Source organism: Anser brachyrhynchus (genome assembly GCF_964034855.1).
Source record: "Anser brachyrhynchus genome assembly, chromosome: 14".
NCBI lineage: Eukaryota > Metazoa > Chordata > Aves > Anseriformes > Anatidae > Anser > Anser brachyrhynchus.
In genome coordinates, this window is record NC_137709.1 from 12,046,279 (window position 1) to 12,074,215 (window position 27,937).

The window sequence follows — 27,937 nt, forward strand, 5'->3', positions numbered from 1 at the left end:
CAGAAGGCAACAGTACATTTCCTGCAAGTGGGTGAGAGAGGAGGAACAAGGAAATAAAAACGATATTCACATGTGTGATTACATCTGTTGGCATGGCTTTATTTTAAAGCCTAGCAACCCCGGCAGTCACGTTTGGGATCCTCCTGTGCTGTGCTTTCGTTTCCCTAAAGTTTTTTTTCAGAGCTACAGTCTCCTGCCTCACCACATGCTTACCTGCTTGTCCATCCCATTTTATCCCCCTTTTATTCACTTTGGCTGTATGAATCGCAGTTTTCCAGGATCAGCTTTCAGATCTTCTACCGTGCCTTCATAGCACTGCCCTGGTAAGATCTGGCCTCAGCTGGGGTTTCTGTGCTGCCCTCTTGCACAGGGCAATCCCAGCAAAGCTGCAAGCACGCAGCTGCGGAGGAGAAGTGCGGCTGTGTAGGCGTGAAAAACGGCTTCAGGCAAGGACCGCTGGTTTGTTGAGGTCTCACTTCCAGGTCTGACGATGCCCCGTTGGCTCCTGTAGGTCCACCGAGGGATCCTGTCCTTGCAGACACCGCGCCCTCCTTGCTGCAGAGAGGGGGAATGGCAGGGGCAGCTTCCCAGGGGTCCCTGTGGCTGCCGAACTGAGCAGTCAACACCAAGCTTCTGGGGGCTCCATCCCCAAGGCCAAGCTCTGCCTGACTTGCAGGCTGGATGAAGTCTCCAAAAACATCGACAGCAAAAGCGACCAGAAGGCGTATGCGTGCACAGCCACTGCATTCTGCTGTAATTTCACTCGATCTCAGCTTGGTCCGGTCGGGTGCCCACAGGACACGTGGTGGGAGGCCAGAGAAGGCTCCCAGCCGCCCGCTTCCCTTTTCTAGGTGCCAGCGCAGGGCTGAGCGGTGGCTGAGGGCAGGAGAGCAGGGGGCTGCTAGATGGAGGGCAGGTGGGTGGGGGTCCCAGCAGGAGGCCCCGGGGACCCATGCTGTGACGCCAGTGGTTTAACACCTGTGAGCTGGAAGAGACCTGGAAGAACCATTCAGGGCCTCTTGACGAGCACAACCAAGCACAAAACTGCTGCTTTTTGAAGAACAACGGAGCAGCCAGGGTGCTTCAGCCTGGAAGGGGGTGAGGGAAAGCTGAGGTCTGAAGCCATCAGTGACCTGGGGAGGGGCAGAGGACCAGGCGCTCCTGTCACCCCCAGCACAAGAAGAGGGGCAGCCCAAACAACGCCAGCCTGAGACAGCTTCAGAAGAAGCAAAAAGGGCTTCTCCACCCCACCTGTGGCTGGGGACTCATTGCTACGGGATGCTGCAGGTGCTGACGGTTTACAGGGGATCAAAAGAAGACTGATAAATCACAGATTTATCCACTGATGGTTATTAAATGGATAAAAAGGCCTTAGGGAGGAGGTTTTAGTGCCCCAAAGGAAGTAAGAACCTTAATGGATGTGGGACAGGCAGAGCAGCCCCATGATCCCGAGAAGAAGGGATGGGCTGCCACTGTTTAAAACCCACTGTTGCTGAGGGAGCTCAGCCTGGGGCCAGGGCTAGGCAAAGCACCTCCCAAGCCGGGCACGTCCCTGGAAAGCCCATCTCCATGTGGCCCTGCATAATATGGGGACAGAGGAGGCAACTGCCAAATTCTTTGGCTGGGACACCTGTGTACCCGACGCCTGATTGCCCCCCATTTCCTCATTGGCTGAGTACTACAGGTTCACAAGCTACTCGATGCTCCTCTATACCATATATGTACAATTTTTCTTTTTTTTTTAACCCTTTAATTTCTCCCTTTTCCCTTTTTTTTCCCTTTCTTATGTTTTGAGAACCTGTGATCTTTGTTTTACTGTTCCCGCACTGCTCATCCTGTTTTTCTCAAGCTTCCACCTTATTCTGGAACAGTGAGGCCTTCTACTGTCTGCTTATCTACTTAGCATTTCTCCTTATTATGACTACACAACTACCTTGGAATAGAGAAAAGTAATTCTCTACTGCAAAAACACAGCTTAGTTTCTCACACCAAGAACCTGACAGAGATCGGGGAGGCTCCAGGCACGTTCACAGCATTCCCCTACCTTTGCCTCTTGTCACTGTGGGACTTCCTCAGCCTTTTCCAGGTTATTACAAATTCTTCAACGTCTAACCAAGACCCTTTGCTGGCTAAGCCAAGCCCTGGCCGCAGCCGTCCGCTCAGCCCATGGTGCTGGGACCTCAGGGAAGGCTGAGCCCTTCCGCTGCTCCAACCACTGCACCACGGCCCTCCCTAGATTAGTTTGTGCTGCACCAGATCAGCTCTTTTGGGTTCTCTCAAAGCATCCAGAAGTTGCCTTTCCCTGCCTCTGCAAGCACCTTGCTGGCTCAGCAGAGAGCTTGGTTCTTGCTGCGTTTGGACAGGGATTTAACCACGAATGGTTTGGGCAGTTCGACACCTTCAGTGACATGATGAGGAGCTTCAGCTGTGATTCGTTTGCCTCCGGAGCATCCCGTGATACTGTCCGTGTTTGCTTTGCCAGGGAGGTGCACACAGCCCAAGACGTGGGGCACGGGAAGCTGAGGATGCCCCTCACCCACCTGTACCACGCGTGGGGCTTTCCATGAGCTCCGGCACCGTGGTTAGCCGAAGGCCACGGCACGTGCTGCCCGGGGGTACACCGCCTGCACATCGGTGTTTTGGAAACCTCCAGGGTGAGACACTACCATCCTCGCTGGGGCCCACAGCGTGGGTGCTTTACACGGAGCTGATTTCCTTGCCCAACTAAATCTCAGCCAGACGTACCACCACCAGCCCGCTTGGAAGTGCCACAACAGCGGTTTGGGGAGGTCCTTTTGGTGTTTTTTTTTAAGCACCTCAAACCTTCTGGCACAATGCACACCGCCCTGGGCCCTTGCCTTGAGTGCGTAACAGCACGCAGTGAGGGGGAGCCGCAACCGCTGCCCTCAGGAAAGGCAATCCTAAGCAGAGAGCAGCTGCCTGCAGCTTGCCACCAGCCAAGGCACAAGCTGGAAACACAAACTGTCGGTTACAGCAAGAGGCCATGGAGGACAAAGCATCTGCAGCCAGCCGTGATGTCTCTTTGCTCTGGTCCTCGCCTCCTGTGCAGATGAGATGCTCCTTCCACGCTGGTTTGTTATTGCAATTAGCAACAGCTACGGACTGAGGCTGTGGGGCAGAGGTTGGCTGGAAGCAGAAGTGAAAGGGACAGAAATAGGGTGCCTGCGTGCTGGGGGGATGGAAGGAGAGCGGCTGGGATCCACCATGGGCAGGACGGCCACCCGGCTGCTCGGGGCAGGAGGGAGGTGGGGAGCAGGGCAGCTGGCTCCAGCAGGAGCCTCCTGAGATGGCTGGGGAAGCAGGCAGAGCTGGCCCGGCACAGGAGGAAGCCATTTGCTTGGTATTTTAGCCAGCCTTCATGTAGGAGAAGCAAACAGCACTTTGTCTATACCCACAAGCCCTCCCCAGGCTGGAAAGCAGGTGAAACATCCTGCAAAGCAGGTTTGCTGGGGTTTCTACAAACACCAAACCACCAACCTGGAGACAAGCACAAGTAGCTCGCCACTGGCCTCTCTATGCAGCTGTTCCTTCTTCCCACCCTTTTAGTTTTGCAAATGCTTGAACTGAATGTGGCTGTGGGCATGCCTGAATCAAGGTCCTTGTGCATGCAGCCCCCAGAGACCCCTGGCAAGGGGCCCATGGATCCGTGAAGTGGCTTCCAGGAGGATTTGCTCCCTCAGCTCCCCAGGGACAGAGGGGTGGCTGGGCAGGCTGTAGCTCCCCAAGCTCTCCTTCTCACCCTGCCCCACATTGGGTGTGATGCTCGCCTTGTCCCACTCTTCAGGAACCTCCCCAACCACTACTATTGTCCAAAGAGACACGGCATGGGCCAGCTCCCTCAGCACCCTCCAGTGCACCCCACTGGGTCCTGCGGACTTGTCTGTGTTCGGCTGGCTGAGGTGTGCCCTGAGTCAATCTTCTTCTAGCATGGGTGATGCCTCCCTGCTGCAGACTCTGCTGCTGGGACCAGGGGCTGGCAGGCATGAAGGCAAACCTCAGCAATAAAAAAGTCAAAGGTGGCCTTGAGCACCTCGTCTGCTCTGGCTCTGTGGTCACCAGGTGTCCTGCGCCTGTGAGCAGCAGGGCCACCTGTCCCTCAGCCTCCCTTCTGCTGCCCATGCACTTCTAGGAGCCTCCTCCTGACCCTTCGCATCCCTTGTTGGTTCCCACTGCAGCTGAGCCTTGGCTGTGGCGATGCGAGGTGCCCCGGCACTCCTGCCGTGTGCTCGCTGCCCCTGGAGCTGCACGCGGGGCCATGGTCGGGGACGCCGAGAGCCACCCTCCCTGCTAGAAGGAATTCACTTCTGTCAACGTTCAGCTCACCCCTGGCAAACTGCACTTAACAAAACTAAGCTTGTTCTGGTTTCCTTCCTCATTCCAGCCTGGCTCAGCCACTGGGTGAGCTGGCAGAGGTGCTGGGGCTTTCCAGAGGTGTAAACTCCCAGATGTCACAACCTGCGGCATCCCCCTGTGCTGCCCAGGGCCGGATTCCTGCGGGCCAGGGAACCTCCTGGAAGTTCAGCGTGGGAGGGCTCCCGCGCCTTCACCCACTGCCTGCGCCTGCCATAGCTCCTTTCATTTTCACTTCGCTCCTCACCGGGTTTTCGGGAACTATGCGGCTCTGCCCTTGGCACCGGGAGCAAGCCCAGGCACTGCTTGCAGCAGCAGCCTCGGAAGGGAGACGGAAGCGGTGTTTGTCTGGGCTGGGCGCTGCACACAGCGCCCGCAGCGCACAAAGCCCAGGCAGCTCCCGGTGTCATGGCCGCGGTCGCTCCGGTGAGTGCACAGCGGGAGCCCCTGGGCGCAGAGCTGGGGCTTGGCCTTGGTGGGGGAGCGGGGTGGCCAGCAAGGCTCTGGCTTGCCAGCCCATCTGGGCACTCGGGGCACGGAGGAACCTCCCCAGACGCGCACAAAGGAACTGGTAGCTTTGTTGCAAGCTCTGGGGTGCTGGCTGAGCTCTGCATATGAGTGTTTGCTCTCCACCACTGTGCTGATGTGGGTCCTGGGGGCCACAGCTGCTGCTGCTGACCCCCCCGTCTGCTGCAGATGTCTCAGGAACCGCAGCGCCGGAGCAGCCCCGCTGCCTTGCTCATCCCCAAGGCCAGGGAAGGGCGAGCGCAGCGCGCGGTGTACGTCCTCCTGGCCACCTGCACCGCGGCGCTGTGCCTGGCTGGGGAGCCCCTGTCACCTGCTGCCCACCGCCTCACCGCCCACCTGGCAGCCCTGCAGATCGGGACCTTGCTCAAGGGCTGCTGCTGCCTGGCAGAGGAGATCTTCCACCTCCAGTCCAGGTGAGCCACCTCGGGGCCGCTGCGGAGACAAGGCCACGGAGCACTGCAGGGAAATCTGCTCCTTGTTTCTGTCCCCACGAGTGCCCCCACAGCTGCTCACTGTCATCCTCGCTGCTCCCGACTTTCCCGTCTTCCTCTTCTCCTCCTGCCCTTCCCCGTGCCTCTGTGGACCTATCCGTGGTCACTCGCTGGTGTCCCTTTTCCCTGGGGCAGAAATCACAGCCCCAGCCTTCCTCCACCATCAGCTTCCGGAGAGCATGGGGATTTTGGAGATCATCTCCCCTTGGTGTCCAGCCCCACACTGCTCCCCTCCAGGCCCACGAGCACTGCTGGAGACCCAAGGTCCTTCCTGAGCAGGGGCTGCAGGGTGCTGTGCTGCTCCAGGAGGCCTGGCGGGGAGGTGGGAGCGCCCCTGGCCAAGCACCCCACCAGTGGGCATCAGCCCACCTCGCGCCTCCCTCTCCCACCCAGATACCACGGCAGCTTCTGGAGGGCGCTGAGCGCCTGCTTCCCACCACGCTGGCACCTGGCCCTGCTGTTCATCGGTGGCTCAGCCTACCTGGACCTGCAGCAGGGAGACAGGCTCAGCCCCTACCTTGCCCTGACCTGCCTGTGCCATCTCCTCGCCCTCGCCCTCGGGCTCCAGGTAAGGCACTGGCACCCTGCGCCTGCCCGTGCTCCCCGGGGATGCTCAGCACACGGTGCGGGGTGCCTGGCTCCGTACCCGCGGTACAGCCCACCCGCACGCTGCCCTGCTGCAGGAGGGACAAATTCCACCTGGCTTGGCTCAGCCCCGCAGAGCTATGCCCTGGGCAGCACCCTGCCAGGCGTCCATCCGGAGGGCCCCGTGCTCCTGCGTTTAATGAAAGCAGCCGCTCCGTGGCACGGGCACCAGCCCTGCACAGCAAGGGCCCCGCAGGGATGAAAAATGGGGGTTACGTCTGTCAATCAATGTAGTCCTTGGTGGAAAGGGCAGCCCGTGAGGTCTCCAAAGGGTTGACTGTCATCGTCAGAACGCACTGAGTGCCGAGCTCCAGGTCCCTCTGCAGCACTGCGGAGGGCTCTGCCTTCCTCCGGCAGTGGTGGAGCAGTTGGGGATCCCACAGGCTACCCAGGGGTGCTCTGAGGAGGCCTGAACACCCATTTCCACCTAAACAAACACACAGGGCTGGCGGGCAGCATCAATGGGCCTGGAAATCTCAACGCTGTCAAACACTGGGATGTCTCCTCCTACGGGCTGGAGGCAGTGGGCCGATGCACAGCTTGTGCTGGGGTACAGGACCACACAGGTGCCAGGCTCACCCAGCACCACCCGCCTCGCCAGGGGCTGCTGCGCCGGGCCCTCTGGAGACGGCCGCCGCTCTCCGTCCCCGCTGAGAGCCGGGTGCTGCCGGAGAGCCAGGCAGCCGCTGCTGCCACTTCCCTCTCCTCTGCCTTCTTCTCACATCTTTCTCTCCTTGCCTCTGCAGAAGCCCTCGGCGGCGGAGATCTCTGAGATGACTGAGAGGTCCAAGCAGAACGTCGCTCATGGGCTTGCCTGGTCTTACTATGTTGGGTACCTGAAAATAGTTCTGCCACGTACGTGGCTGTTTCCCTGCATTATCAGGCCTAGATAGGCAGAAAAACCTATAGCACAGCAGCAGGGAGCAGACTCCATAGCAGCTTTCCTCACACAGGCACCCTTGTCCCATGCTCTCTCCCCCCAGGCATAAAGGAGTCTATGGAGGAAATCAGCAAAGCCAACCCCAACGTGCAGGCATGCAGGGAGACCTGGAAGCTCCACATCTTGATCCCTCTGAGCTGTAACGTCTGGGATGACCTGGAGAAAGCTGACAGCAATATCCAGTACCTGACAGACCTCACAGAAACCACCCTGACCCGAGGCGGCATCAAAAAAAGGGTCTACAAGCACAGCTTCTACGCAATCAGGGATGGGGACAACCAGGTATGCCAGGGGCAGCCCCACTGCAGCACTCAGCATGCCCGAAGGTCTTTCTGGCCTCAGATCCCAGACCAAAAGGAGCTGCAAGGGCAGGACAGTGACCCTGCTCTGTTAGAAATGCCCAGCTTCCAGCAGTCTCCCATTAGATGGAGAGGTCCTGCCCATGCCCCCCTCCCTCCTGGCCCCCTCCCTCCTGGCTGCACGCTCCCCACCTCAGCCCTGCAGGCATCTGGGGCTTGCTTAACCCCTCCTGGAGTTGATTGGAGTCCAGAAAACTGCAGAGAGCTGAACAGAAAGAAAAAAAAAAAAAAAGCAGTGGATGTCAGGTCTGCAGCATCACTTCCCCTCTTCCCATGGGATGGAGGAATATTTCCTTCTGTTAGGAAAAGGTGCTTGAAAATGCCATGTGATTTCCCCTGGGAACCTCTTTTCCAGGCTGGTGATCCCCCAGCCCCCTGCAGTGCGCTCATCTCCTTCTGTGTCCCCAGGCACCCTTGGTGCAGGCTGCACGTCGGTCCTGCCGACACATCTGGGGATGGAGGCACAGGCATAGCCGTGCTTCTCATGGAGGTCCTTCTCATTTGCCTTCTGATGGTGGCAGTGCCTTGAATCTCTCCTAAGCTGTGTGGCTGACCACCCTCCTCCTAGCTGTACATTCACCTTGCCAGGATCCATCCTCCTCCCGTGTCCCTGCTCTCCATCAGGGTGCTCAGACGTCTCTAGCAGAGGAGCCACCAAGAGGGCACAATGGAACGCAAACGAGGGGCATCTCCATGGGGACCCAGCCTCCAGGGGGAAACTGCCCCCAGGCTGTGCCTCGCCAAAGCTGTCCGCAGCCCCCGGGCAGCTCTCTGAGCCCCAACACTTGGGACATGGCACTGCAGGCCCCTGCCCGGCCGCTCGCTCCCTCCCTGCGCGGCAGGGCCGGGGGACGCCAGCGGCCGCACTCCTCGCCTCTCGCCCTGCAGGCCAGGCACTGTGCGGTGGAGTACGCCACGCCGCTGCAGACGCTCTATGCCATGTCTCAGGACGAGTGCGCTGCCTTGAGCCGGGACGACCGCCTGGAGCAGGCCAAGCTTTTCTACAGGACCTTGGAGGAGATCCTGAGAGGCTCCAAGGAGTGCACAGGAACCTACCGGCTCATTGCGTACGAGGGTGAGCGAGCAGGGGACGAGGGCAGGGGTGCCCAGCACGGTGGCCGTGCTCTCCAGCCTCTTGTGTGTTGTTGGATCAGGACATGCAAGGGGAAATCTGCAGGATCCATGCAGTGTTTGGCAGCAGGCGTGGGTGATGTGACTTTTTGCTGCGGGCCCCAGAGCAGCAGGGAGCTTAATGGTAGGATACTGGCCCCCACTCAAGTCCCCCCAGGCCCCTGAGACGAGCAGTCTTTGGCTGTGGCAGCAAGATGCTCCCGCAAACGTTAGATATAACAGCAGCCTTCCAGGGGAAGGAGCAGGTGCTGTCACTGCTGATTTTGCTGGGAGAAGCGTCTGGGGTCATCAAGTCCCCCAGCAGCATGTGTGCTGCTCCCCGGCACTCCCCAGGGAGTGAGCCTTCCCCTTCACCCTTTCATTTCCCCTCTTCCCACCTCTGCCAGGACAGCGGGGCTTGACAGCAGCTTGCTGTTTCTTGCCGAAACAAGAAAATTCTCATCAGTTTTCTTCAGAGAAATTCAGTGCTCTCCCTGACTGGGAGCAGCATTTCCATCCAGCAAGGTGGTTCCTACCACAGTAGGCACTACTGGGAGCCCAGCACATGGTGCCTGTGTTTTATTCTCCTTCCTGCACTTTGTGTTTTATTTTGTTTGTTCCGGTGTGAGGAAAAGGGAAGTAGGAACCATATTCTGACTTTTCAGGAAATTCTGCATATTTTGGGGCATCTCTCAGAGACTGCTTCCTGCCCATACCCCTGCCTCAGGCCAGACCATGAAGGATGGTTTCATCTTTCTTCTGTTCCAGAGCCGAGAGAAGCCGAGCCCCACTTCTTGTCCAGAGAGATCCTCTGGCACCTGCGGCAGCAGCAGCAGGAGGAGTTCACGGTGTACGAGGGGACCCCTCCGCGCACCCTGGCCACGGCCCTGGGCTCAACAGACCTCAGCCTCCAGATCAGTGCCTCCGACCTGCCCCAGCCCCTGCGGAGCGACCACCCCTGAGGTCCCCGTCCTACGAGCCCACTCCTGCAGCAGGAGCCTCCCGTGGCTGTGAGCCCCGGCCTCCCGCAGGAGCCGTGCACCCGGAGCTCCCATGCTTCACATTTACAGCTGACCCAAACCACAGCCTTGTTTCCATTTCCCATTTCCTTTGTTTTGTTGTATATTCCTAATATACAGAATCAGAATCACAGAATTATGTAGGTTGGAAGAGACCTCCAAGATCACCGAGTCCAACCTCTCACCTAACACTAACAAGTCCTCCACTAAACCATATCACCAAGCTCTACATCTAAACGTCTTTTAAAGACCTCCAGGGATGGTGACTGAACCACTTCCCTGAATATATATTATTATGTTATTTTTATTTTTTTATCTGCTTCAATTTTTATCATATAAAGCATTTTTCTCTGGGGTAAGTTGCATGACCACAAATCCTGGGAATGGCACACAGCCTGCCCTTGGACACCCCGCAATGCTGAAATCCCAGCCCCACATGTGCAGGTGTGCGCTGGGCCCAAGCAATCCTGGCCTTTCAAGGGGCTGGCTTTGGGTTTTCCTGCTGGCCCCAGGCAGGCGCTGAGCCTGTGCCCCGTTCCTGGCCCTCAGCTGCCCGGCTCCTTTTTGCAGCTCCCACCCCGGAGATGCTGGATGCACCTCACTCTGCCCATGGCTCCCAAAGGAAGAGTCATGCAGACAGCCTGGGACAGCTCGCAGCGCACGGGGCTGGGAATGGCCGCGGCAGCACTCCAGCAGGAAGATGGGTGCCCTGCCAGGCCCCAAGCCCCACACTTCAGTGGTCCTGACTGAGAAAAACTAAGTGGCTGGACATGGATGTCACTGCTTCCTCAAGCACCTGGTGGAACAGCTTTGGTGACAGTGGGGGCTCCCAGCGGGCAAGAAGGCAGCTCCAGCGGGCAACGTGGCACAGCAGCAGCCACGGCCGCAGACGGGCTGAGGAGCAGCCTTGCTGCACTGCTCCAGCACTGCAGCTTGAAGGGCTCCAGCACAACAGCGCTGCTCCAGCCGTGTTTGCTCTGCAAAGGCAGCACTGCACTCGCCTCTGAGACGTGGCCGTGCCACCCCGTGTTCCCTTCTAAGTGCAGGGAAAAAAGCCTGGGTGCAAACCGAGGCACAGAAAGCCCATAACCTAGCACCTAACCACGCTGTGAAGCCTCTGGGCCCACTCTCCTGACCTGGATGAGCACAATGTGGTGACACCTTCTGCACGCCAAGGGTGGCCCCCTCTTTAAGGGATCAGCTGCAGTTTGCCCCTCTCTCATCTAAAGACACTTAAGAAATAGCTCCCGCTCGTTCTGCCTCCCCTCAGCTTTCCTTCCCAGGACAAAACTGCTCGTGGCTCGCAGCTGCCTCAGCAAAGCAGCCCAGGCAAACAAGAGAGCTCCATCTGCCATGCACCAGGAAGAACAAGATGGGAAATGCTTCTCCCCAGCACCAGCAAGCTTACAGAAGAGATTTCTCTGCACATTGGTCCCGCTGGTATTTGGAAATGGAACCCGTTGCAGGATTTGGTAAACCTTAACCTGAAGCCTAATCTCTGGGTATTGCATCTGACAAAAAAACAAAAGTGACAGATGAAAGGTGGGGGACCCCTCGCCAGCAGTGGGAGCACACACCCCTCGTGCAGAGAGCAGAGTCCTGGACCAAGGGGTCTGGTCCCAGTGCGTGGGCAGGAGGACGTGCTCCTGGCTGCCCCACATCACCCATCTCTCCTTTTCGGAGCACAGAGCGGCCGTGACCACCTGCAGAGACTGGAAACACAGCACCAGGGCTGAGCTCAGCAGCACAGGCACCGCCAGCCACAGCTGTGAGGGATGCAGAGCCTGCACGAGGGCACCCCCAAGGTTTGTGCCTTTTTTCCCCCAGGGATCCTCGTGCGGCAACAACACAGCCTCTGTCCTGACTCCCTTCAGGTACGGGCGCTTCCCACCTTCCCCGTCACCACCCCCAGCCTGGCTGAAGCTGGGCTCAGCCCCTGTGAGCAGGGCACAGGCAGACACAGGAGCCTCAGAGGAAAGCTGGCGGTGCAGCCTTGTTCCAGCAGAAACCATGCTGGTGTCCGACAGCTCAGCTTCTGACGCTGCTCCAGAGCAAACCAGGGCCAAGCAAATGGCAAGGAGACAGCCTTCGCTGGCAGAGTACGGCAGGCAGGGCTGACAGAGGCAGGAATAGCAAGCCTCAGAAGGAAGTGGAAGCTTGCTGCCCACGCTGGCAAGCAGAAGATAGCCATTAGGGATAGCCATTAGGGATAGTTTTCCCTCAACCTCCCTAACAGCACAAAGTGGCCAAGTCTTTGCACTAATTGCAGCTTTCTCTGTCGGCCCTGACCCAGGGTTCCCCGGCTTGTAGGTGGGTGAAGGTGCCGCAGGCCTGGCCCGCTGCTGGCTGGCACTTGCAAAGTGGTGGCATCCCCAGCAGCCGTTGTCACCAGTGTGTCTGCTGACCACAGCGTGGACACCACCGCCCGGTGCCACTGGCCTTGCTCGGCGGGGATCGTGCTGGCTCAGAAGTGCCCGGTGTGGCACAGGGGTGAGGGCTGAGCCCATGGCTCCTTGCAGGGCAGCACGGACTCGGCATGCCACATCAGGAAGCCACGCTTGCCACTGCAGAGATGGGGCAGGCGTCCCTGGGGAGCTGGAGCCCCCTGCCCCCAGCCCCAGCCTGGCAGACTTGCAGCAGCTGCTCGCTCAGGGCTGTGGGCCCCAGATCTCATCTGTGACCAGGGTGCCCCTGAGGCACCAACCACCCACCAGCCCCTCCAGGCCCAGGGTGCTCTTGCTGAGCACTTTCTCCAACACCCAGCCTGCTCCCGAGCCTGAGCAGCTCTCCTCTGCTGCCAGGATGGAGGAGAGGCGTTAGGGAGCAGCAGACCCCCCACCCCGGCTGGGATGGAGTTAAGTTTTCCTGCAGTGCCCCGTATAGTATTGTGTCACACCGATGTTGTGTCTACCGCTGAGCAGTGCCGGCACAGCACCAAGACTCCCTCCAAACCCCCCGGGGCCAGCAGGCTGGGGTGGGCAAGAGGTGGGGAGGGGCATGGCCAGGGCAGCTGCCCTAAACCAACCAAAGGGATACCCCATGCCATATGGGGTCACAGTCAGCAACAAAAGCTGGGAAAGGGGAAGGGGAGGGAGGGCTCTCGTTATGAAGACACCTGTCCTGAGCAGCCACTATGGGTATTGAGGCCATCCCAGGACATGGCCAGACATTGCTTGTTGATGGGAAGTAAAGAATATTTTGTTTTCTTCTCTCTGTGCTTTCTTTTCTTTCCTTTTTTTTTTTCTGTTCCTTTTCCCTTTAATTAAATTATCCTTATCTCAACCCATGAGCATTTTTTTTTCTTTCCAGCATACTTGCTTATTCCCCCTCTCTTCTTTCGAGGAGGGGGAGTGAGAGAGCGGTTGTGGTGGAGCTTGGCTGCCCAGCGGGCTGTAGAACAACCACAGGCAGGCAAGCCAGAAAGCCCCCCTTTGGGGTCTCCTGCCATCCAGTGGTGATGGGACGGGCCTGGGGGTGAGCAGGGAGGTGCGTTCATGGTCAGGGTGCAGGGGAGGAAGGCAGAGCCAGGCACAGTCTGGCTCAGCCAGGACTGAGGCCAGGGTTGAGCTTGGATGCTCAAGGCAAGGACAAGGCTTCTCACAGCTATTCCTCGCATCCCATCTGGTTTTGTTAGTGCCATTTGGCTATAAATAAGCCCAGCTCCTGTTTGTTCAGAACCACGGAGTTTGCCAGGTTGGCAGTTCTTTCTGAGGCACACTGGTCTTCTCTCCTTGGGGGTGACCAGAAATTCGACTATTAGCTGCCTGGAAGGATCCAGTCCCGCTCCATGGAGCAGAGGCTTCTTTTCTGACCTTACAAGTGTCTTTACTCCTGCTTTGTGTGTCTTCTTTGAGATGGATGAAAAACCACCAGTGCAGCCTGGGATGCCTGGGACAGAGGCATGGGGAGAATGGAGGCAGAGTGCTCCCTAAATCTTGCCTTTTTGTTTGGATATAGTGAATTTAGCATTTATTTTTACAGAGGTTGCTTTTTACTGCCTAAAACATCTCTGGACTCTATTTTTTTTTCTTTGGAGGGACATGTGCATTAAAGATCACTACACTGAAAGTCTCAGGAACTTTAAGGCTGACTCTAGCTACATGGATCAATGTTTAAAGCATCTGAGAGCTGACTTAGGTTTAGCATGAGAAGTGTTTTTGCCTCAGGAGCCAGCTCCAACCCACATGGCACCGGTGGGTGCCAGAAGACAGCAGGAGATCTGGGCACTCCTCCCCACCCCTGCATCAGGCCAACAAGAGCCTTTGGGAGGGAGAGCACATTGCCCAGAGCTGCCTTCCCCGGGTGTCCTTTGAGATTTTGTAACTCCTACTGCTTTTGCACAGAATTCTCAGCTGACACTGACATCTCTGTGGCTCTGGGTTTAAGGCTAGAGAGGAGAGTTCCTCTTCTTCTGTTTTACTGCTGGGTTGGGGGTTAAGAGGTCAGCACCTATATGGCCCTCTAGAGTCTGTTCCTGTAAAGGACTGAGGTTTGGGAGCTGGAAAACTCATCCAGCTCTTTTGGGAAACCTTGCCCATTTTCTTTTTGGCCTGTAATGGATGGTGGCACCTCAGACAGGTTTTGGTTGCTCCTGCTGCAGTGATGAGCAGCAAGGAAACTTTTAAAAAGATAACTTGTGTTGCTCATCAACACTAAAATGTGGCCCTTATTGCACACTGGTTCCTTCAATCTGGCAACTCTTATTGGCTGTCTTCAGCAACGACTTTTTTTAAGTCCTCTCAAACATGTCTAGGTATCAATCCCTTGGCATCCAACAAGGGATTTGGGGAACATTGCTACCGACCATTGGGAAATGACCCTTTTTGTTTGTAGATTTAAGCCTCTGTGCAGTTTCTCTGGCCCCCAGACAGTGCATAAATCACTGCCTTGCTCAAAATCAGAAGAACTCGTTGAGTCATTTAAGTTCATTCAGTTTGTGGTGGGAACTGGAATTGATAAAGTGCTGTACAAAATGCTTATGCACTCACATACCATTAGCAGCAGAGTAAGGAAAGACGTGGCTTAAAGGAAGAAAAAAAAAAAAAAAAGATGCAGCGTTCCTTGTTCTTGGCTATTCTATCACTAACATTTGTGAAGCTGAGCAGCTGATCTGCACGTTGGTTTTCTCCCCCTTGCTCTCACTGGTTTAGTGACTGGATCATGGAAAATGTGTTGAGGTTTCCCATTTTTGCTTACATTCCTGGGAACTACTGTCTGCTGTGTCTTGAGATCATGTGCCAAGTATATACCTTGGCTGTAATGTTTCCCTAGGAGCCACGGTGAATTTTGAAGCTTTGAAAGTTTTATGGAGTGGTTTGAATATACATGTTGGCATTAACAACATAGATCTTCTAGAAGAACCCCAAACCTGACCTCTGGTGCTGAGGCAAGAAGTGTTCTCAGCTTCATTTGTGCTCCCACCCACCCAACAAACACATCCTGCCACTTGGGCCCTGGAGCATTTGGGCAGAAACTTGCTGATTTTTTTAAAAGGCCAAATTCTGGATCCTTGCAAATGCAGGATGCTTCTGTATCTATGGCAGGAGGGGAGGAGAAGTCAAAGGTTATTCCTGAAGCCTGAGAATAGCTAAAAATATTCAGCAGGACCTGCTTTTATTTGTGTTCGTAGGTCTTATACCCGTGTAATTTCTAACGAGCAGGTCAATTTGGTTGATAACTGTGCAACTCCCAAGCAAAGAAGGCTTTGTGAATGATGATATTTTACAGTCAGCTTTGCAATGGTGTTCACTTCGTGAGGCTGGAATAAAACAAATTATTGGCAAATTCGTGTGCATGGAGTCAGGGAGCTCCATGTGCTGCGATGGAGAAAAACGTTCTTCTGCAGAAAGGGGCTCGCAAGGCTGGCACTTGGTAAACGTCCCACGAGGAACCAGCCAGAGGAGGTGAGCAGCAGCGGCTGTGCAGCGGTGCTATGCTGCCCTCAAGTGTTGCTTTTTAGGGATATTCAAATCTGCAAAGCCTGCAGTTTGCACTTCTAAAGTTTGGTGATTGTGCTTCAAGAAAGGCCCTTGCAATGACGCTGATTATTTTACCTTTTATGTAGGAAACTTCCTGCTTGAAAAGTGGGCTTATTTGAAGTGATTGATTTAAACAGCGTGTTGACCAAGTTCACTCCTCTCTGTGGTTAAAGTTTGGCATCCTGCAAAGCAAGGAAAACAGCAGCTCAGTGCTTCAGCTATCAGCCACTCACACATCTCTGGGGCATAAACTGGCTGTTTCTTACCTGCCCTGGTGTCGTGAGGTCCCTGTGCTGACTTTGTAGTCCCTTTCATTTATTCTTCCCAGCAATTCAGGGGGAGGAGTGTAATACATATGGTGAATGGGTAAAAATTAAATTTGAGAGCCACCAGCAAGACAGTCCAGAAACCTTCATGGGGCTGACTCGATGCTCTTGCATGCTGTAACTGCAAGCTCACACCTGAGCCTTTAAATTCTGGTGTAGTGTGCATGGGGTTAACATATACATCAAGCCCAGCACCCCAGTTTTCAATTAAATTGTTAGCCAAGCATCCAAAACATTAATTTCTTTCAATTACTCAGGCTTGCTTCTATAGTGCCTATTTCCCACGCTGTTAGTGCTGTCACTTATGTTTAGCAGGTAGCATTAGTGGCTGTGTTAGACTGAGTAAGGTCCCCAGCGTGACTTAGTTCTCACAAAAAGGCGCACAAAGAAAGGCAAAAATAAATGCAAAGCTCACATAGGGAAAAAGGGTTATTTCTACGTGATGGGTAAGGGTCACATAGCATCTTACTTGAAGCGTGCTTTTTCCCCCCAGTGAGATGCAGTGGAAGCTGCTGACTTTTTTCCCCTCGAAGCAATATAAAAGGATCTGTCTTATCAAGCACCTGGGCTTGCCTAATCCTTGCAGCCCGTGTCTGTGCAAAGGTAGACTTGTGCTGTGAGCAGCTGTGCACTGGGGAGGAACGAGGGCACGGTGTTTCTTCTCTCTCGTGCCTGGTGCAGCACCCACTGCCTGCTCCCAAGGAGCGGTTCCGTGAGGCCACAGGTGCTTCCAGTGCTCCAGATCACAGCGCTCCACTGAGATGTGTGGTGGGTTGCTGGGAATGGCCACTGAAGGCATTGATTTTTCTTACAGTAGGAGGTGAATCTCTTTGAGTTCAATGGTAAGTTCCATCTTCATGTCCCAAAGGCCAACTCACCAGCTCTCTGTTCCCAGCAAGGGCTATAGGATCACCCACGGAATTGTCATGGGGTCTGCAGAGCCACCATGTGGACTCGCCATAGGGGGCTGCAGGGCCACCACAGGGACCCCCACGGGGGCTGCAGTGCCACCCACGGCTCACAGTGTTGGGTGAGGGGCACTGCCAGGCTGGGCAGAGTGCAGAGGCCCCAGGGACCCTCTACAGAGTTTCCAGCCCAGGTCCATCTGAGCAGTGGGCTGAGAGCCCAGCCTGGTCCGGTGGTCTATCCCCAGGCAGCTCGGTGGAGTGTTTTTTGCATTGGGTGCACAAACAGAGCCACATCCCATCCCGGCCATCCTCCCCCCAGGTACTCGACTCCCAAAGGGGCCAAGTCCCATTCCAGCCATCCTCCCTCCTCAGGTGCATCCCTGTGACACCAGCCTCTTCTCACACAGAAAACAAACTGGGAGCAGGTGCCAGGTGTGACGCCTCCTGGAGGAAGCCACAAGCCAGCACAGCACAGGTTGGAAGACAACATCACATTCATGGTGAACCAGCCCAAATACCAAGGAACAAAGTGTGGCAGCAGGACGCCGAGTCAAGCACTGACAGATCACTGTTTGTATGTGCAGGGGATGAGATGTCCCCTTGACTGCCCTTCACTGAAAAAGAAGCTTTATTCCTCAAGGCTTTGGCCACTTTTTTTTTTTTTCCAGACAACTCCAGACGGAGCAGTAACTAGATTTTGCTTTCATTAATCCATGGGCAAAATACTGCAGAAGAAGGGAAGCAGGCAGGCCTGCAAGTGCATTTGTGCCCATCAGTTTGCACTGCTCCCAGCACCTTGGGCATCCTTTGCTGTGGAGCTACCACAGGAAAAGCTGAGCAGGAACCACACAAGAGCAACATGCCACATCATTTCCACTCTTGGGAACAAAATCTGGATGGCCACAACTGAGACAAAGCAGTTCTTCATGCATTTAATCCATGGCAACAGACCTAATTTGCAGAAGGACTACACAACTCCACTGCTTGTAGCCTAGCTCCTCTTTGTGCAGAGGTCTTGGGCAACGCTGCTGCAGCTGGGAGAGGTCAGCCAAAAGCTATGTCCACATCCCTGATGCTCTCTGCCCACTTTTCTCCCTTCAGTGAGCTTCAGTGGAGAAGGGAGCATTCTCCTTGGGTTCTTTTCTTTCACTCCCTCTTTACGCACACTTCCTTTGTCCCACCTTGCTCTTTCCCTTCTTCTAACAAACTATCGAAAGCACAATCTCAGCTACTTACATTGATATGTTCCATTTACAGGACTATAAAACACTCATAAATCAATATTAATATCATGGTTTAAATATGAATATATATATATATATTGGAAATAGAAGACCCTGTCTACTCCTGTTCCCTGGGTGGAAAGAAAAGTAGCCTTTACCCTGGAAACTCTATCAGCACATGAATGAGATTCCTGTATTGCCTGTCTGTAGCTATTAGCATCTGAAGAGAGATTCCACTTTGTGTAGCACCCAAGCAAGCATCCTGCCTGTGGTTTCCCCAAAGACCGACACCAAACTTCCCATTTTGGCTCCCAAACCGATCAAGTGGAGCCAAATGCCCCAGTCACTGGTGCAGTGGCTGCTGAAGGAGAGCTGAGTCCCTGGAGGCCCTGTTCCACATACCGAACCCTGCTGTGCTTTTATTGTTTGGAAACTGTAGCTACACTTGATAACTTGGCAGAGACACAGCCATCAACTAGGTCACTTGGATACAGTCTCTCCATTGCTGTTAAAGAGCTTCCCCATTCCCGAAGTCCTCTCACAGGATAGTAGCAGCTGCTGATTCACCCCCCTCTTCAGGAAAACAAAACATGAGAGCTGGAAAGGCAGCCAGGTAGAGCAGGAGGCGCTTTTTCCATCCCACAGCACTTGAGAGGAATATACACACCCTGTCCATGTGCTTGCTCCAGGGCAAAGGAGGAGCTGAGGCCATTTTTGGTCCTGAATGTGCTACAGTAAAGTAAATACATCAGACCGAAGCCAGAGCATATCTCCGTGGCTCTGGGGCCCCAAGCAGAGATGTTTTCTTGGGGCCGTCTTGCTTTGGAAGGAGACAGCATTGGCAGCAGCTTGCTTGGACTGCAGGTGCTGTTTGCTGGGGCCCTGCTCTGCCTGGACGCAGGGCTTCCACGGTTACTGGTTTCTGCCAGCAAAACGTGTATCTACTCAGCTGCTGAGAAGGCAAAGCAACACGAGTAACCTTGCTTCAGCAGCTGCAAAGCGGGCAAGGAAATGTGCTGAGACCTAAGATGGGAGCTGGGGGCTTTTGTCTAATTGCCTCACCCTGAGCAACCTGCTGTGCTGGGAGGAGATCCCCGCAGAGAAACCACCCTGCCTGCTCCAGAGCCACAGCAGCCTGCTTAGAATCAACTGCCAGCTCCAGCCCCTAGAAAGTTCAAGGCTTTAGTTTTGGGGAGTCATTCTTGTTATTTCCTCGTCAATTTTGTTCAGGACTCTGGTGCTGGGGTCTGCCAAGCCACTGTTTCCACCATACTTGAGTATCTTTGCCACGGACGCGCACCCCGGCCACACAGAGCTCTCCTAAAAGGCAGACACACGTTCACATCTGCCCAAGCCCTGAGGGGCGCAGGGCAATGACACGTCCCCTCATCCCACCAGCAGTCCTGCGGGACTTGTCCCAGCACCCGGGCAGGGAGGCGAGTGCCGCTGCAGTCCCACCAGCCCTGCTCACAGCCCACCGCAGCCTCCCCTTCCCGCACGAAGGCGCCGCCATCACAGCGCGGCGGGGCCGCCCCGCCTCAAGATGGCGCCCGGCCGGCTCCGCCCCGCCCCGCCTCAAAATGGCGGCGGGCAGGGCCGGCCTCTCCCACCGCCCTCAGCCGGGGCGGCGCCTGCGGCAGCATGGCGGACGATAAGGTGAGTGGGGCGGCTGGGCAGGCCCGGCACGGCGCTGCGGGCACGGCGCTGCAGCCTGTGTGTTTCCCTAGGACCCGCTGCCCAAGCTGAAGGACCTCGCCTTCCTGAAGGGGCAGCTGGAGAGCCTGCAGCGGCGGGTGGAAGACGAGGTGCACGCCGGCGTGGGGCAGGTAAGGAGGGCTGGGGCCGGCCGGCTCTGCTGCCCCGTCCCCTCCCGCAGCCTCACTCCTCTCTGTCCCCGCAGGATGGCTCCCTGCTGGCTTCTCCTTTCCTCAAGGGCTTCCTGGCCGGCTACGTCGTAGCTAAACTCCGCTTCTCGGCAGTCCTGGGTTTTGTGGTGGGGACGTGCACCGGCATCTACGCAGCGCAGAACTACGCCGTGCCCAACGTGGAGAAGACGGTCCGGGACTACCTAAGCTCTCTGAGGAAAGGTGGGGACTAGCGAGGGGAACCTGGCCGGCAGCGGCTGTATCAGTGGCACTCCTGGGACAGGCAGTGGGGCAGGAGGCTCCTGGGGCACCCAGACACGTCCTGCGTGACGTTCCTGCCCCTTGGACAAGAGCTTCACACCAACCGTTGCGAGACACCCACAGGTCTGGTTATGGGGTGTCCGTAACCAGTAACGGTGAGAGGCAACCACGCCATTACCCCCAGCAGCTGGGACGTGTCAGCAGCCAGCTGGGTGCCAGCTGCCCGCTCCTTTGGCCCCTCTCCCTGCAGACCCCCACTGCTGTCACTGCCCACGTGCCCTTCCACTGAGCAGGTGCCGTGCCCTAGGATTGTGCTTTGTGTGGCTTCCTGGGGAGACTTCTGCTTCTCTCCTTAATGAGAAACAAAGCCATTCCTTTTCTCTGTATCAGAAATGTAACAGGTAATATCCTGTTTTAATCAGGTTCATTAAATTCATGGTATTTGCTCTCTTCTTGAATGTGCCAGGGTGTGAGTCTATCTGGCCTCTCCCCATTGGTAGCAGCTCACCTTTGCTGGCTGCTACCTGAAAATGGGCATGTTTGGTAAAGCCACTGGCACTCTGCTCGGCCCTGCACCCTGGGTGCTGCAGCGGGGGCTGTGGGGACTGATGCTGCTCTTGTCTGTGGCTGTATACGGCTCCCATGCTCCCCTCCTGACCCTGTGCAAGGTGGATGGCACAATCCCATTCAGCTCTTCATCCGTCGTGGTTCTCGTCGAGCTGACAAAGCTGGTGCTCTCCCTCTTCTTCCTGCTGACCTGGGACCGGCAGCTGCTGGGAGTTGCCGTGTCCTGGCACCACGTCATTCCCTTTGCCCTTTCTGCCCTGCTCTATGCTGCAAACAACAATCTGGTGGTTCACATGCAGCTCTTCATGGATCCCAGTACCTACCAGGTCCTGAGTAACTTAAAGATTGTCAGCACTGCGCTCCTCTACAGCCTCTTCCTGCGTCAAAGACTCTGCATGCGCAAGTGGTTGGCACTCTTCCTCCTGATGGCTGCTGGGGTGAGCTACAGCTTTGGAGGCTTGCAGGACCCACAGGACTCTACCAGCCCCTCCAGGATGCAGCTGCACGTCACGTTCGTGGGCTTGTTGCTGATCTCGGTGTACTGCCTGATATCAGGCTTGTCTGCTGTCTACACAGAAGCTATCCTGAAAACCCAGGCTCTGCCTCTCAGCCTTCAGAACCTCTTCCTTTACTTCTTTGGGGTCCTGCTCAACTTGATCGGCCATTTCTGGAGCAGCACAGAGAGAGGTTTCTTGGAGGGCTTTTCCTCCTGGGTGTTGGTGATTGTGGTCAGCCAGGCCTTGAACGGCTTGATCATGTCTGTGGTCATGAAGCACAGCAGTAACATCACCAGGCTCTTTGTGATCTCCTGCTCTATCCTGGTCAATGCCGTACTGTCTGTCATGCTCTTCAACCTGCAGCTCACCCTCCTCTTCTTTGTTGCCGTCTTGTGCATCGGCCTTGCTGTTCACTTGTACTATGGGGTCACATAGGTGTTGCCTTCCTGCCCTGCATGCACCAGGGCAGCCTTTATTTGTTACTCAGGGGTGTTCGTTGCTTGTGCTGGGGCTGGTGTTAGAAGCATGGTGGTGCCTCTTCACCTTTTCATTGGCAAAAGGTGCCTGAATGTGTTACTGATGGCCTAAAGCAAATGCACATGAGGGCATTGCTCAGCGTGTACGTGCCCAGGAAGCAGGGATAGTGCCCTGTCTGTGCTCTGCTCCAGCCTGGCCAGGACTCCACTCCATGAGGCTCCTGCTTGATCCAGTGGACCCAGGCTCTAGAGTGAATCCTGAGCCCCTTGTCATGCAGTACATCACAGTCAGACTGCTTCCCCCATCTTCTGCACACCTAAGCACACACCCATCCCCTGTGCCAGTAAATGCTGTTGCAGGGTTAGCTCTGGTGTGCTTCTGATGTGCATGCGGCCAGCCCTGCTGCATGATCCCGGCCAGAGGCACCGGCCTTCTGCGTGGAGCAGCGTGCTGCTGCCTGGAGAGCCCCACACTGTGGCTGGGGGCATTGCTCCCACCTCCTCTGCAGTCTTCCAGCCTAATCCTCAACCCAGCCCCTGGCTGAAGATCTGGTGGGCATTGGGCTTCATTTGCCTGTCCTGGGCACAGCATTACTACCCACCTCTGTGGACAGTATGAGGGAACTGTTTTGCCTGCTTTTCAAAGGGGAGACAGCACCTGAATTTGTACAAATGCTGTGGCTAGTGAATTCCTGGTGGGCGGAAGTCACTGCTGGCTCTGGCATGGTTATTAAAGCTGTGTTTCAACAGTGTGCGCGTTTGTCCTCCCTGCAGGAAGGCATCTCTGTCACTTCACAGAGCCTTGCTCTGCCCTGTTTGGGAACACATCTGATCCGGACACCCCTTGGTGAGGGGGCACCTACTTTATTGCATGTGGCTGCACACCCGCAGCCCCGAGCCCTCCCATGGTGCGTGCTTCAGCCTTGTGTCTGTGTCCGCTTGGTGCCACAGAGGGCCCTGCCTGTGCTGTTGAGAAGCCAGCGCAGACTGGACCAAAGGCTTTGTCCTAGGCAGCAGTTGTCACAGCGGCTCATCTGTCCCCTGGCAGCAGGGGTCAAGGTGGCAGGGAGCTGTGGCTGCGCTGTCCTTGCTGCCAGTGCAGCTGTGCCCCCCATTCAGGGACGCTGGCTCAGGGTGCCTGTGTGGTGGCATCAGCTGAGCTGTGGCTTTTGGCTTCCCGCAGCTGCTGGTTGTGTGCAGAAAGCTGCACGGCGTCCCCCAGCACCTCCTGCAGCAGCGCCCGGTACCGGTGCTCCAGTGCCTCCGCCCGCTCCTCCGCCTGGCGCCGCTGGGCCCGAAGCACCTGCGGGGACACCCAGGGCCCCCCGGCATCTTCCTGGCCCCCGCAAGTGGGGTGGTGCCACCAGCCTGGGTTTGGTGCCCAGCCCTCCCTGCGCACCTGCTGCAGGTGCTGTCTCCAGGCCTGCATCTCCTGCCGGTGGCTCTGTAGCAGGGCCTCCAGGTCCTCCTCGGCCGCCTCGCGCTCCCTTCGCGCTGCCTCCAGGCTCAGGCGCAGCATGGCCACCTCCTGTTGCCAGCGAGCTGCGTCCCACTGCGAGGACAGGGGCAAGGATGGGGTAGCTCTGGGATGTCTGGGAGAGCCTGGAGCCCTCCGGGTCGCCTTCTTACACCTCGTTCTGCCTGGGGCTCTCCTGTGCTCACCTCCTGGCCCAGCGCTGGCCCATCCCCGAGCTCCCGCTGGAGGAGCAGCTGGTGCTGAGCCTGCAGCCACTGCCTCTGGGCCTTGGCCATGGAGTATCCAACCTCCAGGGACGGGCATGGCCAGCACCGGCTCCCTGCCTGGCAGAGGCAGGGCCGTGGGGCACGCTGTGAGGTGCTGAATGTGGGGGCACCTGGTGGGGTCTCGCTCACCACGTGGCCCCCGGTCAGTGCCCACTGCTCCTCCAGCAGGTCTTGCCCCGCGCTCCCTGGGGCTCGGCTGGTCCCTCCCTGGCAGCTCTCACTGGCCCTTGGTGCTTTTTGGGGAGAACAGTGTAACGTAAGCAGTGCCCCCTGCCACGGCAGCCCCCCAGGCGTGGGGCACGTGCCCATCCCCTGCTCCCGACCTCCTGCTGTCTCCAGGCTGGCACCGTCTGGGGACATCTGGGTCCCAGGCTTTTGGGCTGGTGCTGCGGTCCCTGCAGAGATCAGGTCCTGTGGAAGCAAGAGGAGACATTATGGGGACACCGGCAGACCTCGGTACTTCTCCTGTGCCCAGGTTGTCCCTGGGGGAGGTGGTCATTGCCTGACCTGCGCCCACCTTGGCAGTGGGCTGATGCACCTGGTTTGTCCCAAACACCTTGGTTGCTGCCTGCTTCTTCTCCCACCTTTGGCTTTTCAGTACCTGGAAAAAGGAGCTGAGGACGCTGGAGACTTCCAGACACGGACACACCCCACCCAAACCACCTTTCCCCCCATCAGGTAGCTCCCAGGTGCTGCCCTCAGTGCTGGGCGAAGGCCTGGGACACCGGAGGACCAGCGCCATCCTGGTCCTGGCCGGGCCGCGGGGTGTCCAGGGGAGCTCCCCCACCTGCAGCTCACGCAGGGCTCTCTGCAGCTGGGCCACTGCTTTCTCCTGCTCGGGGCCGCCAGCTCCAGCCAGCAGCTCCGTCCGCAGCCCTCGGATCTCCTCCCGCCGCGCCGCCACCTCTTGCGCGGGGTCCCAGTGGGTGGGTGACACTGTCTTGGCTGCCCCCTTCACCCGCTCGGCCAGCGCCAGGGCTGCCAGGATCTCCTCCCCGGGGGTGTCTGGGGGAGCGGCAAGTCGTGGGTGCCCAGGCAGGGGATGTCCCCGGGCTGGCACAGCATTGCTGCTGGCAGGGGTGAGCTGGTGGCTGGCATGCTGCTGTGTGCCAGAGCAAGCAGCGGGACATTGAGGAGGGCACCGCGGTGCAGTCCCAGTGCTACCTGGCAGCGTCACGCACAGCAGCAGGAAGGTGAGGCTGTTCCCCTTCAGCAGCTGCTCCACGATCCAGGGCAGAGCCCCGGTGCCTAATGCCAGGGTCATGGGATGGGGCACCCTGCCAAGAGACCCCCCCCGGGAGAGGGATGGGGCGTGGAGCCGGGCAGGCGGTAGCAGGACGAGGCAGAGCCACGGCTCAATACGTACAGCTCGGGACAGGGTCCTGGGAACGCCACGATGCGGAGAGCTGAGCGCTGGTGCCTGCCGCCCTCCCGCTGCCACTCCACGGTGAGGGTGAAGAGGCTGCAAGCCCTGGGGAGAGGCGGCAGTGAGCGGCACCGCGCGGTGCCTGCACCAGCCCCTGCCTCAGGCCCTGCATCGGCCGGGCCCTCACCCCTGTGCAGCGGGGTGCCCGTCTGCCGGGGGCTGCCCCTCGCGCTGCGGGAGCGGTGCTGGGGCAGCCCCCAGCCCCCACATGTAGACGCTGATGGCAGCTTGGGCGTTGGGCACAGCGATCTCCATTGCCTCCTCCACCATCCTGGAAGCAGGGAGATGTGAGCAAGCAAGGAGGGAGCCTCCTGCCTCTGCGTGCCCAGGCCCCTTGGGGGACAGCCCTGGGCAGCCCTGTGCTGGATGTTGGGGTACCAGCCCCCAGGTGCAGCTGCCACCGCGGGGCACCAGGTACCTACAGGCCCAGGGGCGTGATGTCCATCACTTGCAGGGCTCGGCCGTCAGGACGGAGCAGGTCCCAGGCTTTGCCCTCAGCACAGACCTGGAACAGGGATGGGTTAGACACGGGGCAGAAAGGGGGGGCTGCTGGCACCCACCAGGACCCCGTGTCACAGGACAAAGGGCTGGAAGGGGATGACCTTTGGCCAGGGAAGGCCAAAGCCTTGGGAACCCCAGATTTGTGTAGGGCTCATGCCGAGGCTTCCCATGCCTGGGGAGCCCTGTGAAGAGGTGAGAAAGCCTGAGATGCAAAGCTCTCTGGTCCTGCATGCAGGACTGGGCACCAGGACTGCAGCAATACATGGTCTGGCCAGCCCTGCTTCCACCATACCTGGACCAGGCTGACTGTTTGCAGGCCCTGTGTGTCACTCCCTGAAGCCTCCAGCTCTTGGAAGACAGCTTCGATCACCTGGAAACAAGCTGGTCAAGCTGGGACCCGTTGGCTCTTGGCACCCATGGCTGAGTTCTCACGCGTACCAGCAGGACTGGGGTCAGTAGGCTGATCCTGGAGCCCAGTCGTCCACTGGACGTTCTGTCACCTCTCCACAACCACCCCTGTACCCTCACCTGCCAGACAATGCCTTGGAGTGGCAGCTGGGTCCCAGGACCGTGGGGGTCCCACAGCAGCAGGGACACGCTGTAGCCAAGGGGCACCAGGGCCAGCTGGGGTCTTGCCAGCTCCAAGACCTTCTCCTGGTAGGAGGGATGTGGTCAGCAGAGCATGGGTGGCGTGGCACAGCCGGGACGGTGCAGATGGCCCAGCACGGGGGGCATCAGATCAGATGGCATAGATCAGAGATCAGAGAGCACTGCATAGCACGGAGGGCAGGGCACAGGTAACGTGTCACAGCACGGCAGCCACAGCTCAGCACCCAGGAGGAAACGGACAGGCTGAGAAACACCAGCAGAGCCACACATAGGAAAAGACCCAGGACCCAAGCATGCCTGAGGAGCCAGCAGTGGTGCTCAGCACCTCCTGGACAGAAGCCCGGTGGGCTGCAGGCGTGTCCCTGGTTCCCCTGGCTGGGGACGGGGGTGCAGAAGGACGTGGGGCACACAGTACCTGTCCTGCCTCCAAGTGAAAGATGCCGTCTACAGTCAAGCAGCTCTCCTGGCATGGAGCGAGGGCGATAATGTTCAGCTTCCCTGCCATCCCAGTATGACCAGTGCAGGGTAAAGGGAGGACCGAGCACACTGGGCTGGAGATGGAGAGGGTGGCACAGAGGGTGGGGGGAGACCCCTGTTCCTTCTCCTGGTGATCCCCAGGAGGCCCCCCCTTCATCCTTCCCCCTGGATGATGCCTGGGCAGGCATCTGCTGGGCAAGTGGCTGGGATGAGGCTCCCTGCTCCCATCTGAGCCACCAGGGTCCCCTGCCCCTTGATGCCCCTGTCCCTGCCACTCTCACCTGGATCTCCTTCTCTGCAAGAAGTAGCTGCCGGGGGTCTCTGCTGCTGGCCCCCCAGCTCCCTCCTGGCCCTGAAATGGAGCGTGGAGTGTGGTCACCCTGCCTGCCCTGGTTCTGCCCCCCCCAAACCTCCAACAGCTGAGGGCCAGGTTCTGGGGCTTCACATTGTCCCCAAGCCCTCCCACTGTGACCACGGTGCTCAGAGCCACCGGGGTGGTGTGGACGCCCTCTCCCCACCGCCAGCCCCGCCAGCACGGCTGGCAGTCCCGGCCCCAGCACTACCTGCAGCCTGGTGGAGTCCCATGGCCGCTCGCACACACACCTCCTGCTCGGCCTGTGGGGACACACGCAGCAGAGGGGCAATAAGCAGGGTCCTGCCCTGAGCACCCACAAGGATCTGGATGTGCCCCTGGGGCCACACCACACAGAAAACAGGAGGCAGACACCCCCCAGCCACCCTGCGATGTGCCCCACTCACCTCCCCAGCATCCATGGCTAGCTCAGCACCGAGCTGCCGTTTCAGGCAGGGCAGGGGATGGGGTTATGCAGGGCGATCATGTTCCTGTGCATTATTGATGGGTATCAGGCACAGCTGTGTGGGCAGAGCCAGGCAGGGACTGAGCCCAGCCTGGAGGCACCATGTTCTGGAGGCTGACGTCTTTCAGCCTTGGAGATCGTTTGACGTGGGGCTGTTCACCAGGTGGTGCCCCCAGGATGCTGCCAGCCCTCCGGTGCCATGGTGTGGGGCGAGCGGTCCCAGCACTGTGCGTTATCGGCACCGGGCTGGCAATCTGCCCCGGGGTGCCACCTCCCCACGCACCCTGCGGCTCAGCTCTCCAGAAATTGCTCCCAGCTCCACGAGCCCACTGGGGCCGTGGGAGGTGAGCAGCTGCCTGGACCCACTCACAGCCTCAGCGTGCTCCTGGCTCCCAGAGCGACATCTTTGCAAGCCAGGGACAGGAGCTGAGGGAACTTCAGTTATGAAGGTTATCTAGGCACAAGAAGCAACCACAAACCACAGGCTTACACTTGCTGCAGATCGGTCATACCAAGAAAGCAAAAAAGGAAATGCTGAGGCTGGGGATCCTGCGGCCTGCTCCAGGACCCTGTGCTCTGCTCCAGCGCCAGCCTTCCGCATCGCCACACTCGTTTCCTGCTCACCGCCTCGCCCAGCCTGCTTTTGCTGGCAGATCATACACACAATACAGTGAAAGTGACACCAAAAATGCCCAGGAACAGATTTTAATGAGAAGGCAGGACAGATCTGGGGGATAAGCAGTGCTTACCCACAGCCAATCCCTTCCTTCCCCATCCTCCCCATTCCCCCATGCTCGTT

General features: G+C 57.7%; 5 protein-coding genes across 11 annotated transcripts; 3 read left to right on the forward strand and 2 right to left on the reverse strand.

The window, feature by feature from the left end:
* The first annotated feature begins 4,094 nt into the window (after positions 1-4,094).
* Positions 4,095-12,722, forward strand: STING1 (stimulator of interferon response cGAMP interactor 1). 5 transcript variants are annotated; one of them, XM_080555860.1, is made up of 7 exons: positions 4,136-4,797; positions 5,068-5,312; positions 5,784-5,958; positions 6,782-6,890; positions 7,019-7,257; positions 8,223-8,409; positions 9,213-12,666. In XM_080555860.1, the coding sequence occupies exons 1-7, from the start codon at positions 4,780-4,782 to the stop codon at positions 9,404-9,406; spliced, it is 1,167 nt and encodes a 388-aa protein (XP_080411986.1). In that variant the 5' UTR covers positions 4,136-4,779; the 3' UTR covers positions 9,407-12,666. The 5 variants fall into 5 exon arrangements, with proteins under 5 accessions (XP_080411985.1, XP_080411984.1, XP_080411988.1 ...); XM_080555861.1 differs by having other exon boundaries at positions 5,037-5,312; positions 9,213-12,664; XM_080555859.1 differs by lacking the exon at positions 6,782-6,890 and having other exon boundaries at positions 4,095-4,797; positions 8,283-8,409; positions 9,213-12,722.
* A 6,697-nt stretch (positions 12,723-19,419) lies between these two features.
* On the forward strand, positions 19,420-22,316 carry LOC308177952 (SLC35A4 upstream microprotein). Its single transcript, XM_080555865.1, has 3 exons — positions 19,420-19,554; positions 19,626-19,724; positions 19,799-22,316. The coding sequence occupies exons 1-3, from the start codon at positions 19,540-19,542 to the stop codon at positions 19,994-19,996; spliced, it is 312 nt and encodes a 103-aa protein (XP_080411991.1). The 5' UTR covers positions 19,420-19,539; the 3' UTR covers positions 19,997-22,316.
* Positions 20,555-22,316, forward strand: SLC35A4 (solute carrier family 35 member A4; the record flags this gene model as incomplete). The annotated part of the gene is made up of 1 exon (XM_080555863.1): positions 20,555-22,316. The coding sequence occupies one exon, from the start codon at positions 20,555-20,557 to the stop codon at positions 21,521-21,523; it is 969 nt and encodes a 322-aa protein (XP_080411989.1). The 3' UTR covers positions 21,524-22,316.
* A 754-nt stretch (positions 22,317-23,070) lies between these two features.
* LOC308177948 (uncharacterized protein) lies at positions 23,071-24,571 on the reverse strand (the record flags this gene model as incomplete). Of its 3 annotated transcripts, none has more annotated exons than XM_080555857.1 (3): positions 23,071-23,540; positions 23,631-23,718; positions 23,825-24,571. In XM_080555857.1, 3 exons carry the CDS (start codon positions 24,569-24,571, stop codon positions 23,071-23,073), a joined length of 1,305 nt encoding a protein of 434 aa, XP_080411983.1. The 3 variants fall into 3 exon arrangements, with proteins under 3 accessions (XP_080411983.1, XP_080411982.1, XP_080411981.1); XM_080555856.1 differs by having other exon boundaries at positions 23,071-23,364; positions 23,437-23,718; XM_080555855.1 differs by having other exon boundaries at positions 23,071-23,718.
* Positions 24,572-24,849: 278 nt separating this feature from the next.
* LOC308177951 (uncharacterized protein) lies at positions 24,850-27,918 on the reverse strand. Its single transcript, XM_080555864.1, has 8 exons — positions 27,080-27,918; positions 26,884-26,935; positions 26,602-26,672; positions 26,259-26,306; positions 25,763-25,888; positions 25,527-25,604; positions 25,156-25,238; positions 24,850-25,004 (listed from the first exon to the last, which is right to left on the reverse strand). The coding sequence occupies exons 1-8, from the start codon at positions 27,092-27,094 to the stop codon at positions 24,857-24,859; spliced, it is 621 nt and encodes a 206-aa protein (XP_080411990.1). The 5' UTR covers positions 27,095-27,918; the 3' UTR covers positions 24,850-24,856.
* Positions 27,919-27,937: the final 19 nt, after the last annotated feature.